The 20,673-nt window shown below is 40.8% G+C and overlaps 2 protein-coding genes across 4 annotated transcripts in view; one reads left to right on the top strand and one right to left on the bottom strand.

Annotated features, from left to right (window-relative positions):
- The window catches only part of LOC146564940 (uncharacterized), a 62,120-nt gene extending 59,843 nt beyond the window's left edge, over window positions 1–2,277 (top strand). For all 3 annotated transcript variants that reach the window (XM_085292752.1, XM_085292754.1, XM_085292753.1), the window contains exons 22-24: window positions 372–415; window positions 569–836; window positions 1,322–2,277. In XM_085292752.1, coding sequence (XP_085148878.1) covers window positions 372–415; window positions 569–836; window positions 1,322–1,326 — 317 coding nt within the window. In that variant the 3' untranslated portion in view covers window positions 1,327–2,277. The remainder of the gene's footprint in view (window positions 1–371; window positions 416–568; window positions 837–1,321) is intronic.
- Window positions 2,278–2,428: 151 nt separating this feature from the next.
- Window positions 2,429–8,030, bottom strand: LOC146564939 (protocadherin-1-like). Its single transcript, XM_085292763.1, has 3 exons — window positions 7,989–8,030; window positions 6,358–6,599; window positions 2,429–5,600 (listed from the first exon to the last, which is right to left on the bottom strand). The coding sequence occupies exons 2-3, from the start codon at window positions 6,580–6,582 to the stop codon at window positions 3,867–3,869; spliced, it is 1,959 nt and encodes a 652-aa protein (XP_085148889.1). The 5' UTR covers window positions 6,583–6,599; window positions 7,989–8,030; the 3' UTR covers window positions 2,429–3,866.
- Window positions 8,031–20,673: the final 12,643 nt, after the last annotated feature.

Raw genomic sequence — 20,673 nt, 5'->3', positions numbered from 1 at the left:
TCCTTATTAAGGGTTACTTACTGTGGACCACATCTCAGAGTGTTCATATTTAATATCGCTGGTGCTGGGATTCTTATATTTACATAACACAATAATATCAGCTGGACAGGAAATGTTTGAAAGGCTGCCTGAATCATTAAGAAGGGTCTGATGTGATCAGCACCTGGATGTGAGCTGATTGTCAGCAACGTTTCCTTCACTTTGTCTGGAGTCAGTCTTGGCTGTTGGATCATAGAGAGTGATGGATTCAGGATTTGCTGATTGGGCATTTTGTGACAGAGAAAAGTTGTTTCATTTATTATGTATCATGTATTTATTTTATTACAAAACTTTACAAGTAAAGATAATCTCATTTTTATGTCCTTTCTCAGAGGAAAACACTGTGGACAAACATCTGTCTGCACAGATGCAGAAAGTAAGTAGAACCAAATGATTCTGTCCTCACACCACAGCTTCACTTAATTCATTACTTATACCTGTTATTAAAAATGATCACGTGTGATGGTTTTGTTTACTTATCAGTTATCCTCTAAGAAGGTTATTATTAAATCACTTTGTTTGTTCCCAGGTGTTAACAGTCCAATCAGACAGAGAGCGGATTATGGAAATATTAGAACATCTGGAAAAGAAGGACCTTAAAAAGTTCAAGTGGCTTTTGGTGGAGCTCAAACCCATCCCAAAGAGCGAACTGGAGGATGCCAACATCTGTGACCTGGTGGATCTGATGTTCGGGGCCTACACCCAACATACTGTGGAGGTGACCAAGGAGGTTTTTAGGAAAATGAACAGGAATGATCTGGTGCAGAAGTTGTCAGACACGAGCTCGAGATCCAAAGGTGAGAAACTAAATGGTGTAATTTATTCCATTAATGTTTTACTGTCAAAACTTTATATATGCACTGTTCTTAAAAACACGCATTTATTTTAAAGTCAGTACATGACTGTAGTATGAACTCAGAGTGATGAGACTTCAGTTTGAAACATGGAGGGTTTGTAATCTAGGAGCAGATTTGAGATTAAACTTTAAAATTCTACCACGAGTTTGAGTAAAATGATGAAAGGAAATCAGTGAATGATCAGTGTAACTGTTAAATGTACAGACTGAATGTCTGATGTTACAGTACTGCAAATACTTAATGATTTCAAAAGTAATATCTTTATATATATTCTTAATCAGTCACCATCTGGTGTGAGCGCACTTTACTTATAAAAATTGGTTTGTTTTTAAAGGAAGTACATACAGACGGGTAGTTTGTTAGAAGCTTCTTCCTGGTTCTCCTGGATTCTGTCCTCTTTATTCAGTCTCTTCCTGTGTTCTCAGACTGACATCAACGTGATGCTGAGATCAGGTCTGTGGGTCTGACCATCTGCTGCAGGACTCTTTATGTCTCTGACTCTCTGTTCGGGCTCGCTGTCCTGCTGCAGGATAGATGCGTCACTCTTAGTCCTGGCGATGGATCAGAATCTGTATTTTAACATTCGTGAGATTCTAAACCTCAAACTCCAGAGTTGCAGCTGTGAACCTGCACAGAGCCTCCATGATGTTTCCCTTTTACCTGCACACACCTGATCCAGACAGCGAGCAAAGCAACATCTGTGTGAATCTACACAGCATGGCTTTGATTTGGTGCTTGCTGCATGAACTGATCAACTCTGATAAATTATTATATTTTCACTGGTGACATGGGGCTAAAAATATGATCAGATTTATCCACATGTTTTCTTTATTAATGTGACAATGTTGGTATCTGTGGCTGTGTGGACGATGAGAGGAAATGTAAAAAGAAATGAATTTGTTTTAGTGGTTTTGTTTGTTTTTTGTTACTCATATGTAGAATGACTGCATCCTGAAGCACGGAGAGATGATTTTACAGTGAGTTCCTATATCTTCTGTCATAGCAGCACATTCAGTTTTTTCTAGCAGTACAGTGTGTGACAGACTTTACAGGTAGCCTGTTGTGCTTTTCTTCGTTCATATTCTTCATACTTCATATAAATATTGTTGTTTGATGCTCATATTGAACATGATCTTTTTCATGATCTCTTCTTGTGGTCGTTGCTCCGTCTGGAGGAGAAAAGTTTCAGGACCAACTGGGTGAAGGTTTGACGTTACTGAGGATTACAACACGTCTGTTTGTCATATTTTAATCAATGAGAATTTTTTAATTGGATAAACATTTGAGAATTTGATACTGTCATGTATGTGTTTGTTTTTTTGCTTTTTTACTAATTATTTTCAAAATATTCTTTTATCTGATATAAAGAACTTTAAACCAATCACTGCCTTGTTTGTCAAAGCTGCTGTACAAATAGCTACAACAGTGATGTCTGTTTACTGTAAGACGGTCATTTTAAAATGTTTTCTTAATTTTAAAAACTAGAATAATCACCTCTGAAGAGCTGTTCCGTCTTTATTGTCTCCGGGGGAAATTTGGCTTCCAGCATCTTTCACAAAAAGAGAAACAACAACAAACAAAGACACATAAGATTCTATTATGAACGATGCAGATGGATCGGTGCTGTGACTGCAGCGATCCAGAGGCTATATTGTCTATCGTAGTGAAGAGAGAGCTGAGCTTTACGGGCGATCGTGGCTCAAGTGTTTGCAGTTCGTCTTGTAATTGGAAGGTTGCCGGTTCGAGCCCCGGCTCTGACTGTCTCGGTCATTTTGTCCTTTGGGCAAGACACTTCACCCGTTGCCTACTGGTGGTGGTCAGAGGGCCCAGTGGTGCCAGTGTCCGGCAGCCTCGCCTCTGCCAGGGCAGCTGTGGCTACAATGTAGCTGCCATCACAAACAGAACCCCGAACAGCCCTGACCCGCTACAATATGCATTGAAACAACAATGTTTAAGAAGCACTTATTTAATCATTAACAAAGTTAAACACAGTGAAGGTGTTAGGTCATTGTAGAGTAAAAGTATATATTCATCTACGATGAAAATGCTCACATGAAGTACATGAAAACAATGCAGTGAGTTACATTTCACCCCCAAAATGGAGAAGTATCATATTTCATTTTCCACGTATTCCTGGTCAAAAGTAGATTCCTACATTACCAAGAATGCGGCTCAACCAGACAGATGGATGAATGATTTCATGTACATGATATTGAATATGTCAAAAACAAGATTAGAAAGAAAAATCAGCTTATATAGCGTACAGGACAGAACTGGAAGACTCTAAAAGTTGTTTGAAATCAGTGAATGAAGGTGTCACGATGAGCTGTGTGGCTGGAAGTGGAATAACATTAGTTTGTTTTTAGCCTGATCTTAGTTTTTGAGAAAAATTAGATCCACATATGAGGACATTCGCTTTAAATTTTGATAGAACAGTGGCAGTATAACATCCTCGTATGTGGATATCAGGCCCTTTTTTATCAGGCAAAATTTTGTATTTTGGCCTAGACGGCCCAAAATGGGATGTCCACATTTAACCTCCTAGGAGGGCAGGCCCTAGGAGGTTAAACCCTATTGGAGTATCCCCCACAAGAGGGGGATACTCCAATAGGGTTTAAATGTTGGACTCTCCAACATTTGACTCTAAAACTGAAAAAGCTTCTCGGATGAGAGTGAAATCTCTTCAAGCAACATCTGGACTTCTCTTCAAGTCCAGATGCTTTTCTTTCCAAGCTCCTTAGACTATAATGACTGAGAATCTTCACAGAAACAGGAGGGAGACACAGCTGGGGACAATGCAGGCATGACGAGGCACGGGGAAGCAACACAGAAAACCCTAATCAAAGACTACGAATATAACAAGAAGATCACAAATCATAATAACCAGAACTAACAGTTCATAACATAAAGCACTGGCTCCGTGACCCAGAGACATGACAGATTGATTGTAAAATATATTTTCAAACCACTCTAGTTGGAATCCTCTTTGGCCGTATTAGAAACTATAGAGCTGAATGTCTGAATCACATGAGCAATACCTGCGAGGCTGCCGTACAGGATATTGTTATGCCGAACAAGAGCAGAGCTCCCTAATAGATCTCCGGCAACATCCTTTTCCAAAGGGGTGGAGAGGCTCTCTGTGACCAGCGCCTCAATGAGGGAGATGTTGGACTCGGTACCGTTGATAAAAATGTGGACCAGTGCAGTGGTGCAGAGAGGAGGTCTGCCTTTATCACAGACTCTCACTACCAGCCGATGTAGCCCACTGTGCTTGCCGGTCACTTCCTGTGCCAGTGTGATCTGCCCATTGTAGGGAGATATTTGAAACAGACCATGTGGATTTCCACCTACACTGAAATAGTCCAGCTCAGCATTGAGCCCAGTGTCAGAGTCCTCAGCCTTCACTGCCTCCACATACGTGCCTGCTGGGGTGAAATATGATAGGTATGTGTAGGAGGAGTTGTCTGGTTTGGTGACATATGGAGCGTTATCATTCTCATCTAAGACACTGATGACCACACTCACGTAGGAGGATCGAGGTGGGTCACCTCCATCCACGGCCTTTAGGCGGAACGTGTAGAAACGTTCCTTCTCGCGGTCAAAGGAGATTCTAGACAAGATGATTCCTGTGCCATTTTGGATGAAAAAAATGCCATTTTCCGGTTCCACAAACAGTCTTAGGTGGGAATTTTCATCCTTATCAGCATCTGAGACAGCAACTGCACCAACACGACTGGGTGGAGGCATGTTCTCTGCGGCAGTAAAGCTGTAGCCTTTGAGTATAAACACAGGGTCATTGTCATTTTGATCTTGAACATTTACAATTATTGTGGCAGTGCCGGTTTTACTAGGAACACCCATGTCTGCTGCTGCCACACAGAACACATAACGGTCCATCTCTTCCCGATCCAGCACGGTTCTCACACGAACCTCCCCGGTGTTGGCATCAACTTCAAAGAGCCTTTTGACAAAACGATCAATGATGCTATAGACAAGCTGTCCATTTATGCCAGAATCTGGATCTGTTGCCACAAGATCCAGTAATTTTTGTCCTCTGTAGTTGTTTTCTGGAAAGTCCACCTCAATCGTTGCAGGGGAAAAGTTCGGTGCATTATCATTTACGTCTGTAACTTGGACATTGAGGGAGAGAGTGCTGGACAGAGCTGGGCTTCCAGAATCCGCCGCAACAATTTCAATACTGTAATTTTTAACGCTCTCATAATCCAGCAGGGTCGTTGTCTGCAGGAAGTATTTGCCCTTCTGATCACTCGCGGGCTGGAGCTGAAATGGAACATCACTATCAACTGCGCACGTTACCACAGCATTTTCCCCTTCATCCCAGTCTGACACCTGGACCAGTGCCACTGGTGTACCAACAGGCAGGTCCTCAGAAATCTTAGTCACACCATCCTGGTATTTTACTAAGCCTATACCTTGGATGTTAAGGGTCGGTGCATTGTCATTTTGATCTGTGACATTTATGGTCACCAGAACTTTGGAACTCTTCATCCTGGAACTGGGGTCACGATCTCTGGCCACCACAAACAACTTGAGGATGCTTTCTTCCTCTCGATCCACAAGGCCTTTCACATAGATGATGCCTGTCACACTGTCAATGCGCAGAAGCCTTTGAACAGTCTCTGATACTTGATGAAGGCTGTAGTCCATCTCTCCAATGGCAATGTCTGCATGACTGGCTCTGACCTACAAGGGAGAAAAACATGGGCACTTCATTCAGCCTCACATTGTCCAAGACAAGAACAAAAACCACAAAATTTGCAGGAACCCAGTTTGGAGTTGCATGGCTAGAAGAGAAAAATAACCTACTTAATATTTCTGGAGGTACAAGCAGTCAGCAAAATATTTCACTGGATGTTAGAAGGCCTTTCTGTCTACACAGCTACTTTTATTCTTTTTAATTGCATTCAGTCCGTGCAATTCAAAGAGTGAGTGTTGACTGACAGCATTTGTGCAACGATCATCTGGGATTTACAGTAATTTAACCTTTAAAACTGGGATGGAGCTCAGGAGAGTTTGCAAAGAAGTCCCTAAAAACACTCCAAAATTAGCACTAAATTACTTGTAATTGTTAAAATAATACAAGTACTAAAATAATAGGAAATAAAAGAATAATAAAATTATAATAAAAAAAATATCTGCCAGTGGGACACAATTATGTACGCCTTGTTTTTTCTTTTAAGCAAAACAACCAAACTTAAGTTATTTGGGTCATGGACATACTGTAGAAATCATTTGACATCATTTATTGATGAATTATTAGCACCAATGTTTTTAAATGAAGTTATTTGTGGACGTGGCACTGCTGCAAGGAACATTTGACACTTGGTAGCTGGATTCAGAGAACATATGGTGCATATGTGATTCAGTCCCTTGATCAAACAGATTGTTTTATTAGTTTATATAAAATGATAATTCTAAATGATCCTGTGTTTGGACTGACCTGCAGCACAGACTGTCCCAGCGGGCTGTTTTCTAAGAGTTCGGCCTCGTAGTGACTTCTGTCAAACTCTGGAGCATTGTCCTGCTGGTGACTCACAGTGACTGACCTGCTCGACCTCGGCAGCTTCCCACGATCTACTCTGATGTTCAGGTGAGTGGGTGAAGAGCTGCAAGACACCAGGATGGTGGCTAGAAACAGCAGAACTTTGCACCTAAGCACCGTCATGTCTCTGCCAGACAGCACTGAAAGAGACAGGAAACAGGTTAAGACTCGTGTTCTGTATTCAGTTCACACAGTGCCAATTAAGACTGTTGCTGTTGCTGGGACAGCATTCTCAAACTCGCAGCCCGGGAGCCACTTGCGGCCCACCCTCACCTCTACTTGTGGCCCGTATATTGACGTTAAGAAATATAATGCAATTTACTTTTTGTTAGTGCATTACATTTGTTGTTATGTGCACTGTTGAAATAAGTTCTTTTAAAAGTAAAGAATGATTTTATAAAAAGGCAATATGAGCAGAGGAAATAGTTTTGACTAGCAATTAGAAACTAATGTGTACACTTATGTCTGCATTTTTATTTTGTTAAATAAGAACAAAATCAGAGCAGAAGTGCTGCCAGATGCCTGGCCAGAAAGAGAGGAGTAATGTGTTGTTTGTAGTTCAATGAAAGGCTTCAGTTAGTTAAGAGCGAGAAAGAAATGTTCACATTTGCATTTTTGTCTTTTTATACAATAATTTTAATTTTTAAAAAAGAATCAAAACACTACGTTTTCATAAATATTTGTGGGTATTTTCTTGTTCTTTGTTTTTGTACTTTGAAAGTCCAAACTTTAGTTGGTCCTGATTTGTGCTACACAAGCACATGTAATGTACAAACAGGTCTTTCAGTGCCCCCTACTGCCAAATATTCGTAAAAGCAGAGTGAGACAAAGGCTCGCACGAACTTGTTTGGTGTCTACAAACCGTTAACAGAGAGGCAGTATATGAGGCTGAGGCACAAAGAACACTTCTGGCAGAGGGTTTTGGAAAAAGGGAGTCACAAAAGAGACCATTTCGTTATTTATATGTTACGAGATCCGTTGACTACGGAGTGGTGCGAACATTCACGCCGAGAATCGTAGTTTTTCTTTTCCGCACAAAGATGCAACAACTTCCACACTCACACATCAGGGCAAACAGACAGTAACAGTCCAACAAGTGAAGTTCACCATGAAACAATCAGATGTCCCTAAACGTCAAAACCTTAAAATTATATATTAGGCTATTATTATTATTATTATTATTATTATTATTATTATTATTATTATTATAAACGGACTATGCGAATATCATCTGTTCACAGCCATTTAGTGACAAAATGAGTTCATTAAAAGAAAAACTGCAGGCGCATTCAATTCCTTCACTGCAGTATCTGTGTGTTGCTTATTCTGGTTTAGAATTTGGCGCCGTTGTTAGCGGTTTTCAATATTTAGCAGGCTGTGTATTTCTATCATACACTGCAACATGGGCTGTGAAATGCTCTTTTTTTCTGGGAATCTCTAAAGTGCTGCAAGAACCACCGACAGGCCTACTGCATCTATGAGAAGCACCGTTGACTTTCTGCTCTGCTGAATGTTGCAATTAAACTCACCCGTTTCTGATCAGTCCCTTTAAACTCGGAGCTTTGAGATCAAAGTCAAAGTCAAAGTCAACTTTATTTGTCGATTCTTCCACATGTACAGGACATACGGAGAATAGAAATTGCGTTACTCTTCAATCCCTAGATAAATAGCAAATGAACATTTAAATATATTTAAATATAAAAGTGATTAAAAATGCAAGTAAAATAATTAAAAAGTAAAAATTTAAATAAATACAATTTTACATATAACAAGAAAGCTATACAATATACAATATAATGGGTAAGTGACATTGAGTGTAAACCAGGCAGAGTAGTGCAAATAGGCAAATAGTGCAAATGGAGATTTGGTAATGTACGGTAAGAGAAAGTGTAACAACAAAGTCTTATGAGGTAATGGCAGTCCAATGCTCCACAAAGTGACTGGTAACTGGTGCAGGCCAGTGAGTGAGTCAGAGAGTGTGTGTGTTTGTGTGTGTGTGACAGAGTTCAGTGAGACCGTGGAGGAGAGAGGGGAGAGGGGGCAGAATCGGGAGGGAGTTAAGCTTCCTGACAGCCTGATGGATGAAGCTGTCCTTCAGCCTGCTGGTCCTGGCCTGGAGACTCCGCAGTCTCCTCCCCGACGGCAGCAGCTTGAAGAAGCTTTGCATTGGGTGCGTGGGATCAGCCGCTATGCAAAGGGCTTTTTTAGTGAGACGGGTGCTGTAAATGTCCTGGAGGGAGGGGAGAGAGACACCAATGATCCTCTCTGCAGCTCTCACTATGCGTTGGAGGGTTCTATGACAGGACGCATTGCAGGCTCCAAACCACACAGTGATGCAGCTCGACAGGATGCTCTCGATGGTGCCTCTGTAGAAAGTGTACATGATGGGGGCTGGAGCTCCTGCTCTTCTTAGTTTGCGGAGAAAGAAGAGACGCTGCTGTGATTTCTTGGCCAGTGCTGTGGTGTTGTACGTCCAGGAGAGATCCTCTGTGATGTGCACACCCAAGAACTTGGTGCTGCTCACTCTCTCCACAGACGCTCCGTCAATGGTCAGAGGAGCATGTTGGGTGTGCATTCTCCTGAAGTCCACAACAATCTCCTTTGTCTTCTCCACATTCAGAGAGAGATTGTTGTCAGCACACCACGTGGCCAGGCGTCTCACCTCACTTCTGTAGTCGGTCTCATCCCTGTTGCTAATGAGACCCACCACCGTTGTGTCGTCCGCAAACATGGACAAGTTTACAAGCTCGCTCAGAGCTGAAGCCAAAGAAGTCTGGGGTCCACTGCTCTGAAGGAGGGGCAACCTGGGCTTTTTTTTATGCCTCCTTTCTTTTGCTGGCGTCAGCAAGGAGTATTAGGGCCATATTAAGAAAAAATGCATTGAAATGTGGAATTATCCTTGTTGTTTCACGACAAACTGCCACTCCGTCGTACCCTGTACAAAATGCCTTATTTAGACGAGTTAGTGAAACTAATTCACAAGACGTTTTATGCACAAGGATGTAACCATCGATAACCTTGCACCTGTCCATTATTAGACATTTGATTTTGTGTAAATCCACTCTTCTGAGTTTGTGTGTGTTTGCGTCTGATCTTTTCAACGTTTGAATATGTTTGTGTGCTAAACAGGAATAATTTCCTTCCTTGTAGTAAAACGAATTCTGATGTATGCTTTCACTCAGTCGGCGGTTGTCTTGAAACAACAACGGTAATCTCCACTATTTCAACTTAATCTTGAAATTTTCGACATTAAATGATCACTGATAAATATATTTTTAATGTGGTCCTAATACTCCCTCGTAAATATGATTACATGTGGTTGTGAGACAAACAAAAGTGCTCTTTTGCAAAATTAAGTTGAAAGTATCATTGTACTGAGGTCTGGAAAGTGCAGTTCAATCAAAAAATAATCAAGCAGATTGAGCCTCTTTAATAGACTGATTCACTCTTTGTAGTGTCCAAATACTAAAAAATCATTTGGAACAAAGGGAATAACTTGGCTCATTTTGTGAGCCACATTTCTAATGTAGACGTGTACAGAGTGTAAGCATTAAAAGACCATAAATGATACAGCAACATTCATGTAAAACAAATGTAAAGGTTGGAGGAAGTGGAAAGAAAGGCTCTTGGCTCTTTCAAAGGAAGAGTACCCAGCCACTGGTACAGATATGTGGACGACACCTGCGTCAAAATCAAGACACAGGAAGTGGAATCCTTCACTGCGCACATTAATGCTGTGGATAAGAACATCGGGTTCACCAGGGAAGACACAAAGGACAACTGTTTGCCTTTCCTGGACTGCGCTGTGCACATTGAAGGGAACGGCAAACTCAACATCGAAGAAGCCCACACACACGGACCAGTACCTCCTCTTTGACTCCCATCACCCTCTGAAACACAAGCTTGGAGTAATCAGGACCCTACACCACCGGGCAGAACATGTTCCCTCTAAGCCTGAAGGAAAAAAGAAGGAACACACACATGTAAAGGAAGCACTCAAAACGTGCGGCTATCCTAAATGGGCGTTCTTAAAGTCAGCAAAGAGGCACAGAAAAGAAGGCCAGACACCAGCGAGGGAGGATAAGAAGGACAGACGCAACAACATTGTCATCCCCTATGTAGCCGGTGTATCAGAGAAACTCAGGAGAGTTTTCTCCAAGCATGACATCCCAGTGTATTTCAGACCCAGCAACACGCTCAGAGAGAAACTGGTTCACCCGAAAGACAAAACGCCAAAACACAGACTTAACAATGTGGTGTATGCTGTACAGTGCAGCGAGGAATGCTCAGACCTCTACATTGGAGAGACCAAACAGCCACTTCACAAGCGCATGGCACAACACAGAAGAGCCACCTCCACAGGACAAGACTCAGCAGTCCATCTGCATCTTAAGGATAAAGGACACTCTTTCGAGGATGCCAATGTTCACATTTTGGACAGAGAGGACAGATGGTTTGAAAGAGGAGTGAAAGAAGCATCTATGTCCACTGTGAGCGACCATCTTTGAACAGAGGCGGGGTTTACGACACCAACTCTCTGCCATCTATAACCCAGTTTTGAGATCCTTCCCAGACGCCTTAACGCCCACTCACATCCTGGGCCATCTGACCTCAGGAATTCGCATGATAAGGTGGGGCCAGGTTTCACAATGAACTCACCCGAAACTCTGGCTGATTGGGACCCACACCCAGTTTCACACCTTGGCTCAGGCGATTAGAGGATCATCAGGGGTCCTTTTGTCCCTCTGTGGGGGGAAACTCCCACTAGGTTTATATCTGGGACTCTCCACCATTTGACCCCAGAACTGAAGAAGCTTCTCGGATGAGAGGTGAAACGTCTTCAAGCAACTTAAAGAAGTCCAGACGCTTTTCTTTGCAAGCTCCTTTGACTATCTGGGATAATAAATTTCATATTGCATGCATATATGTCTACCAATTAAATCTGGCCTGAGGTCTGCCATGTTTTAAATTCAGTTATTTCTCTCAGAAATTTGAGATCAAAATTACGACTGTGTTACCTTTATACTGTCACTAGTTAGTGCAAATAGCTCAATGGGACATAGAAACCTTTAAATTAAATTCCATCACCTGATATATATTCTCAAATAATATCAAAGCTTTGAAAGCTGTTTACGGTCAGAATTTTTTGAAAACTGTAATTGTAAATAAATTCAAACAATTGAGCTTCTCTCTCTGTGTTAAACATAAATATAAACAGCGGCTTGGACAAGGCATAGAAGCCAAACAGGTTCTCCAAAACCTGTGTTTGAAGTCTGGGTCTGCTGCTCTAAAAAATTAATATACATAAAGCAAAATGTGTCAAATTAACCAACATGTTAGCTGTAGGGACTGCTGCTGCAGCACCGTCAACAGCAGTACCAGCATAGTAACAAGACCTCACACTCACAGTAGGCGGCTGTTGATAGCACCATCCATGGAGAAGTGCAACTGATAAGAAACCAACAACAACTTCACTAGCCTAATTAAAAAAATGGTTTCAATATCAGTGATCAAAACAAAATTAAATATATACATACTATATATATGTGCATAATATTATATCTTATTTCATTTGTTTGTTTCATTCAGAAAAGCAAAGAACATGTAATCAGTTATGGGGCAACACATTTCAAAGATGCACAGGTCTCAGTAAAAGAGATATGTGAACAAATGAAGACTGAAGCCGTCGTACTCGACCAGAACAGGGTGCAAACCAGAAAAGAGGCTGATATTGATGGAAATGCGCTGCCTACAGAGATGGAGAGCCTTCCCGAATTCCCCAAAGCAATGATAACTTCATTGTATCCACAGAACGGAGTTCCAAGCTCGAGTGAATAAATAACTACTTGATATCTTCAGTGGCACAGGAGACGAGTGGACATCATATTTCTTGCAATGATGCAATAAATGACTTTGCCTCTAGAAAAACTAGAAAACAGGTTCAAAGAAGAGGGAGGAGAAAAGTAGAGTTATGTTTGATTCCTAAACCGTGTTTGATATCTTGTTTTGGGAAGCTCAGGTAGATATTATTGGCTCATCATTCAAACCCTTTTTACTGCAGACAGGCACAGTGCAATACTCATTACACTAGAATTTAAAATCTGACATTTTACTTGATGCCAGAGGAGAGTCCTGAGGGTCGTTTTACATTTAAAAAATGCAAATTTAAAAATATGTTCAGTTTGAATATAGATACAGTCACCTATATAACAAATTCAAATCAGCTGCAACAAAAGGCTAATACACACATTAATGAATCAGTAATTAAGGCCAGTGACATCATGTAAATGATCCTGATTTCATTTTAGGTACTTTAGGTGAAGTCTGATGCTCAAAGCTTTGCAGATTAATTACAAAGTAAGTTGATTGAGGAGGATCGTGACTTTAAAGTGTTTAAATATTTGTTTAGCCAGTTGGAAAAAAGTAGACAACATTGTTTAAACTCGGATGCAGACATCGTACACTGCGTTTATGTCACTATATTTATTTATTCATTTCAAAGGTCAATTTATAAAATTTAATTATTCACTAAAACGAATTCTTCGAGTTTAATTCTGGTTTATTTTTAAGGACAATAAATGTTTGCATTATGTTTTACTTTATAGAAGATAATGAAATCTGAAAATAAATTTATGACAGTTTGAGTCATGGATAAAAACATGGCTGATGACATCGTCAGTTCATTTTTAAATGATACAATTTACATTTTTAATATAAAAAAATTTAAATATCCAAAGTGTTTCATGTAAAATGGATCAATTAAAGGAGAGTCACTGAGGAGCAAAGGCACCACATAGCAGAACAATTTTCCACAAAGAAAAGACATCTCCACCTTTTTAATGTAAACATGTTATGTTCAGGTAGATCGTGTACGTTTGGTCTAAAAATGTGTTTTTTTCCCAACACATTTACTTCTTTGAAAGGTCTTCAACGAGAAATTTCTCATTTGCCAAAAGGCTTTCATAGAAGATGTCTTTGCAGGCTGCACTGGCTTTCAGGGGACCACTGTAGAGCTCCCTCATCCTGTCCTGAGAGGTAGGCAGAGCTCTAATTTTGTCATATTGTTCTTGGTCGATAACTTCCTTGTATTGGAGCTCATCCAAAATGGGTGCGATGTTGCTCACTCTCTGGATCAGCTGGACTCTGTGTTTATCCACAAAATGCTTTCCTGGAGAAAAAAAGGAAAGAAATGACAATAAAAGTTTACAGTTGTTTATCATGTGAAAATTTTATTAGCTTTATTCTCAGCTTTCATAACAAAATGCTTTAAAAAAATCACACTTATTTCATAATTAAAATTAATTAAATGTTAAAAATAGAACATAAATGATGTCTGTAGGAGCCATATGAGTTGTTCCTTTTTGACTAAGTGGGTTGGTTTAAATGGACTCACTGTATTGGTGCACAGGCGTGTGGGGCGTGTTTCATGGGTGTGGTAGATGATAAATGTGGTTGCACTCACCTGTTTACAGCACCTGATGTTGATGAGCAGAAAGGTAAGGTGAGCATGAGGCAAAACTTTCTGTTGACCGCAGCTTGAATGATTTTGATGTATTTTAACTGGAACTTGATGGTTTATGTGTATTTATGCACTAATTGATGCCATAGGCCAAGTTGTAGTTTGGTATAGTAGTTAGTGCAGTTCTTTGTGAGTAGCAGTTATTTGTTTGTGCAGTCTGTGCATTTGTTTAATAGTTAATCCCACGTGCTGATTTGTATATTGGACAGCTGCATGTGGAATAAAAGAAGCAAATGGTACAGAAGTGTATTTTATGCTTTTATTGTTGCGCGTCATCTGTATCCTCATGTTTAGCCTGCCGCGGCCATAGTTGGAAGAGCCACAACAAATTGTCAACAGAAAAGTTTATAGGTTTTATTGGATTGTTTATATATAGATGAGTTTTATTGGTGAGAGTCTTATGGTTTGCTGTTGCCTTTGTCCACGCAGCTTTTAGATTAAGCCTTTGGCTACACAATACAGATTTCTTTCAGGAGTCTTATTCCCCTGTTAGGTTTCAGCAGTACAGCTGCACAAGGCGTTGTACTGATTTGCTTTCTAGTTATTGTGCATCAGGCGGCTGAAGCCATTGGCTTGGGAGTACCGCCGCAGTTTGTGTTTAAGACAGTTTGTCTTCCTCACAGCTGACGGTATGGAGGTACATAAATACCCACCGCTAGTATGTACAGAAGACTAGGTTGAGTTAGTTAGGTTTAATAGGCAGATAGAGGGGGATATTGCTCCTGTTAATTGTGTGTGTCCAAGGTTGATTGAAGGGAATGTCATCAAGTTGATGTGTTGGGATGAGGCTGTGTGGCATAGGTGCAGTTCAGCGTTTGGATTTTGTAATGTTTTGAAGAAAAATGGAGACACACCAATTAATACAATGTGGTGATGTGGATGGAAAGAAAAGACAGCCGAAATCGACTGCTAAGGCTTTGGAGAATCAGATTGAAAGGCTGCAAACAGAACGTCACACTAAGATTAATAAAATTAAAAAGGTCGTAAAAATTATTAAAGAGTTAAAGCAATCTGAGGATAATGTTTCCACTGTTCAGGCTCAGTTAGAGAATTTGTCTGTGTTGCTTAATGAGGCAACTCGTCTGCATGAAACCTTGCTTCCTTTGCTTCCTCAAGAAGAGCAAGAGAAACAAACTGCTTGGTTTATAAGTGTGAAAGCACATAATACTGAGTTTGTGGAAGAGATAAAGAAATGGCTTCGTGATGCAAAGGGAAACCCTCAGAACAAAAATCAGGTGTCTGAGCTTGATTTGCCACATTTAAATCCACCTGGTGTGGAGTCTTCTGATGTATTACCTGCTGGAAATGGTTCTGGTGCTTCTAGGCACACCGGGAATGTTGGTAAAGGTGCTGCGATAGATGATGTTAATCCAAGTGATAGCGTCTCTAATGTTGCAAGCAGAAGTTGTAGGAAAAGTAAATCATCACTCAGTGGCTCAATGGTTTCATCTGCCTTGTCAGCACGCATAATGGCAGAAGCTGACATGGCTGCCCTTCTTGTTCGACAGAGGTTGTTGAAAGAAAAGCATGCTTTGGAAGAACAAGAAACACAGCTTAAGAAAAGAAAGGAGCTGCTTGACTTAGAAACTGAAATAGCAGCTTCAGCAGCAGAGGTGAATGTTTTAAAAGTTTCTGAAATGTCCCGAGTCTCAAGTGCGGTTAATGGTAAATCTGATGGAATGAATTCGTATTTAGAACGAGAGCAGGGGCGTTTGGGCGTTTTAAATCCTAACGCTCCTACGTTCAAACCTGTTACCAGAGCCCCAGGCCCACCAGAGGTGTACGAAGACCCCAAACCTCCCTCCACCCGCTCATGTGTAGTGTTGCTGTGTCCTGTTCTAAAGTGCTTTTAAAACATGGCAGGGCATGGCTTCCTGCCAGAGAGCAGCGAGTGTCAGCACGGCCCCTCTTGAGAACCCTCAATGTTTACATGCATTTAAAATTCAGAGGTGGCGCCAGAGGTGAGGCTGGACGCTGTATAGTGTGTCCACCCCCACAGCCCTATATGTATGTGTGAGTAATGTGGATGTCTAAGTTGTGGAATAACATTTTATGGCCCGCAAGATCATTTTATATAGATTTATTATTATTGTTATGCATGCCCCGGCGATATGGGGTCCTCAGGGACTAGTAAAGCGCTATACAAATACAGGCCATTTACCAATTCAGCAGACGTTTGTCACCAGAGCAAAGCCACAAACTGAAGCTGTTGTGAAAGCAAGTTCTATTGTAGCAGAGGAGCCAAATCAGCTCGGCCATTTACCGAGGGAGAGTTTCTGAAGAGCTGCATGATGAAGCTGTGCGACGTCTTGTGTCCAGACAAAACGCAGATCTTGGCAAATGTGAGCCTGAGCAGAAATACGATTGCTGATCGGGTTTGTGAGATGGCCACTGATTTAAGAACACAGTTGTGTGAAAGAAGCAAAACCTTCATTGCATACTCTCTTGCTGTGGATGAAAGTACAGACATGATGGACATTGCACAGCTGACCATCTTCATCCGTGGAGTGTAAATATTGAACATTAAATCAATGCACGGGACAACGACAGGAAAAGACATGTTTGAAAAGGTATTTCAAAGTGTAACCGACATGAAACTGCCCTGGGACAACAGATGGAGCGCTGGTGTTGTGCAGGATGTAGGATCTAGTAAAGATGCAGGAGAACTGTACGGTGAGTTAACAGCATATCACTGCATCACTCACCAGGAAAGGCTGTGTGGTAAAGTCCTAAAAATGGAGCATGTAATGATCACCGTAACACAGACCGTAAATTTGATCTGAGCTAAAGGTTTAAATCAGCGTCAATTTCAGTCTTTTATGTGGGAAATAGATTCAGAGTTTGCCAACATTCCTCATCATACAGAGGTCCGCTGGTGGGCCCGAGCCACCCAAAGAGCTATCCAGTCTAATTGATTACATTATGATTGTCATTCTGCATCTTACTGAATAAAAGCTGAGCTCTGCACAGAGAGGATGAGGGAATATGTTGAGAACAAGTTTTGGTATTTTTAACTATTTACTTACTTGTTGGCTCTGAGCTGCTGTCTGACAGCTGCTGAGTCAGATCCGTCATCTTCATCTCCTTTAAAACCTCCATGGTTTTCTTTACTGACTGTTGGCCATAAGCCTGTAACATTAAAAACACTGTGTCCTGCGGGTCTGCCACCTTCAGCAACCTCCATGGGACGGCTGAGTTATATTTCCTCTTGAGGCCTTTCTTTAAGTCCATGAGCTCGCTGTCACTCAGATTCCCCAGTGTCTCTGAAAGCAGCTGAATGAGAGACTCCATCGTTTCTACCTGGCAAAAACAGAGGTCACATGACAGACATGTGCAATTCAAATGGTTGTTCCACCTCTGATTAACAGAAAATTGTTCAGTTTGTTAAAGGAAGATTCATTTTCAACATGATACTTTTCAAAGCCCGAAAATACAACTTTTCACCTCTGACCCATTTTCAGGCATGAAAGTTGTCTTTTATACTGCCATGACTGAATTTCTGCAATCCTTCTTATCCACTGCAGACCTATTGCAACTATTATATCATGATGAGATGCTGTGGGTGAGGACACGTTCAAGTGCAGCAGTAGAGACACCACAATGTTTGGAGCAGGGGCGATTTTAGCCCATTTTCGGGGGTGCTGAATGAATCAAAGCACCCCCAAAGATTTCTTACTTTTTTTGACAATATTTGCTGTTTGTGTGACACACTGCTAAAAATATAAAAAGCATACAGTACTTGGTTGAGACATAACATTTTAACAACAAAAGTATAGATAACCCCTCCCCCCCTCCCAAAATGGTTTGTTCCAGCTCCCCCCTGCTCTGGCTCTGGCGCTCTTGCTGCCAGAGCGATGGTGGCTGAGACGCAGGGGAGTGGAGGTGTAAGTGCCTGGCTTAAAACAGGACATATTAGCTGCATTTAACCTTCAGTTGCTCTTTATATAGTTAGGTAGGAGTCAGGCCATGTTTCTTTTTAGCTGAAAAACATTACACCAGGCAAGGGCGTAGATTTGGTTTTGGCATTGGTGGGGACGGATGATTCAACCACCGAACCCTGCCCTGTTTCTTTTTTTTCCCCTTTTTGTCTTTGCTTCTTGATAAAAGGAGAAGTATACTTGCCTACATATGCTATTCTACATGCTTTTAAACCATTTAAAATCACAACTCATAGTTTTATATGTGAATGATATAATGTTAAATTACTATTAAACAAATGACTGACTAAGTATTTCAGGCTTTAGTTTACTTCAGCCATATTCCATATAAATCAGGTATCATACAAAAATAAAAATAGCTTCAAATACAGTCATGACAATAAAAGAATATGACTTTAAGGACTTAACAACATGACTTCAGTTATAGCACACCAACATCTGTGACACATTAGCACTAAGGGAACACTGAATGACCTGCTGGTTTTTGTCCATAAAACTACTCATCTCAGATTACCACAAAGTAAAAGATCTCTCAGCAAGATTATGCAACATTTTAGGCACTATTGCCCCGATCAAGTCAGTGAGCTGAGATTTTCTATTCTAAACATGAACTACTGTTACAGCAACATGGACTACTGGTGTCCCACACAACTCAATGTCCACTGTGTGAAGCAGCCAAACACAGGCCTGCTCCTCTCGTTAACTGAGATAAACTGCTGGCATATTGGTTTTACATCTATACTGTCCAGTCTCTCCTGGTGGACACACAGCAGCATTGTTTAATCTCATTTGAGTCATTGTTGACCGTAGCCAACTTTTTAGTCTTCTGAGAGCACTGAAGCTTCTTTCAGCCTCAGTACCTGCGTTCTATCCTCAGATTAAAATTATTATTAAGTGCCTGATGTGCCTCATGTTTGGCCCTGGCTCTTCCCCTCTGACTGCACTAGGACATATTGCCACCTGATAAAATAACACACTGATTCGTGCCATATAAAACGTGAGACGTGTCAATTCAGATTCTTTGTCAAATACACTAATGAATCAATTTACATCAGCAGCCAAGCAATTGTCATGATAATAAATACTATTTAATCTACAGCACCAAATCATCAGTCAGTCACCTGTGAGCTCACCTCTCCACCTCTGTCTGAGCTACAACATGGCAGAGCTGCCTCTGTCACCTGATCAATAACAGTGAGACATTCCACATACATGCAGTCACACATGTGCTTCAAATACAGTCATGAACCAACAAGTCATCATCAAATTTCACCTGTGATCTTGTATCACCATTGCTCTCTGAGCTTTGTGTTGGTTCTGCTGTCACCTGACAAATAGGACATACATGACAATAAGAATAAAATGTGGAGCTGCTTCAGTGTTTCTGTGACTTTGTGCAGATCTTGACTGATCAGTAATGTTTGTAGGCTGAGTGCATTTTTAAAACAATGTGTGCAAACTGCACTACAAGGTGGATATTTGCAAAAGCATGACTTCCTCATGACATTTTGTCTCAAAAATTAACCCTATGAATACGTCAGTGCCATTAGGATGAAATTATTATGTCACCAACATTTTAACGTTAGACATATAATTCTAACAGCCTCTGTAAACTAATACTGTTCGAGGCTGCCGTTTTCTCTGACAGTTTCAATCAAAATTAGAAATGCTGCTCTGAGACTGAGAGAACTAATAGTGCTGCCTGTTGTGCAGTTAGTTTCCAAAACACGTTATTCATGGTTACATACAATTTTAGACTGATGTGGGCCAAAGCCTAGCACAGCCTGTAACGTTATTGTGACGGACACATTTTATGAGTTAATTTGGCTTTAAGTGACTTGCAGGTTTCTTTGAAAAATACTTTCTTATATCCAGGTTCTTCCTTTTTGCTGCCATCCTCCTCTCCTCCTGGCAGCGCAGGCTTGCAGCTGCTAAAACTAAACAGAGCTCCCTGAAAGGCTCAGCCAATCACATTGGCCATATTTGTCACATGAGGTAGGACTCCAGTAGAGAACGTAATTTAACCCTTTCTGCACCGCTGGGTGAATGAGACGCTGACAGATCTTTTTTTTTTTTCTTTTCTTTCTATCGGGTTTGATTTTCTTTACTCGAATAGATCAAATTATTGGTGGGGACATGTCCCTTCCGTCCATGCCAAATCTACGCCCTTGCTCCTTAGACTATCTGGGATAATAAATTTCATATTGCATGCATATATGTCTACCAATTAAATCTGGCCTGAGGTCTGCCATGTTTTAAATTCAGTTATTTCTCTCAGAAATTTGAGATCAAAATTACGACTGTGTTACCTTTATACTGTCACTAGTTAGTGCAAAAAGCTCAATGGGACATAGAAACCTTTAAATTAAATTCCATCACCTGATATATATTCTCAAATAATATCAACGCTTTGAAAGCTGTTTACGGTCAGAATTTTTTGAAAACTGTAATTGTAAATAAATTCAAACAATTGAGCTTCTCTCTCTGTGTTAAATATAATTCCCCAAAGCAATGATAACTTCATTGTATCCACAGAAGGGAGTTCCAAGCTCGAGTGAATAAATAACTACTTGATATCTTCAGTGGCACAGGAGACGAGTGGACATCATATTTCTTGCAATGATGCAATAAATGACTTTGCCTCTAGAAAAACTAGAAAACAGGTTCAAAGAAGAGGGAGGAGAAAAGTAGAGTTATGTTTGATTTCTAAACCGTGTTTTGGGAAGCTCAGGTAGATATTATTGGCTCATCATTCAA

Source organism: Mchenga conophoros, linkage group LG11, assembly GCF_057382185.1.
Source record: "Mchenga conophoros isolate Kocher_MC1m ecotype Shallow Benthic linkage group LG11, M_conophoros_male_GT1.1, whole genome shotgun sequence".
Classification (NCBI taxonomy): domain Eukaryota; kingdom Metazoa; phylum Chordata; class Actinopteri; order Cichliformes; family Cichlidae; genus Mchenga; species Mchenga conophoros.
The sequence above is the reverse complement of the archived record's forward strand: the minus strand, read 5'-3'. Positions and strand labels throughout refer to the sequence as shown.

Bases quoted from the DNA above. Each gene is read 5' to 3' on its own strand.
- LOC146564939 (XM_085292763.1), bottom strand. From the start codon at position 6,582: ATGACGGTGCTTAGGTGCAAAGTTCTGCTGTTTCTAGCCACCATCCTG. The intron at 5,601-6,357 runs GTCAGTCCAAAC...TCTCCCTTGTAG, and splicing joins TGGGACAGTCTGTGCTGCAG to GTCAGAGCCAGTCATGCAGA.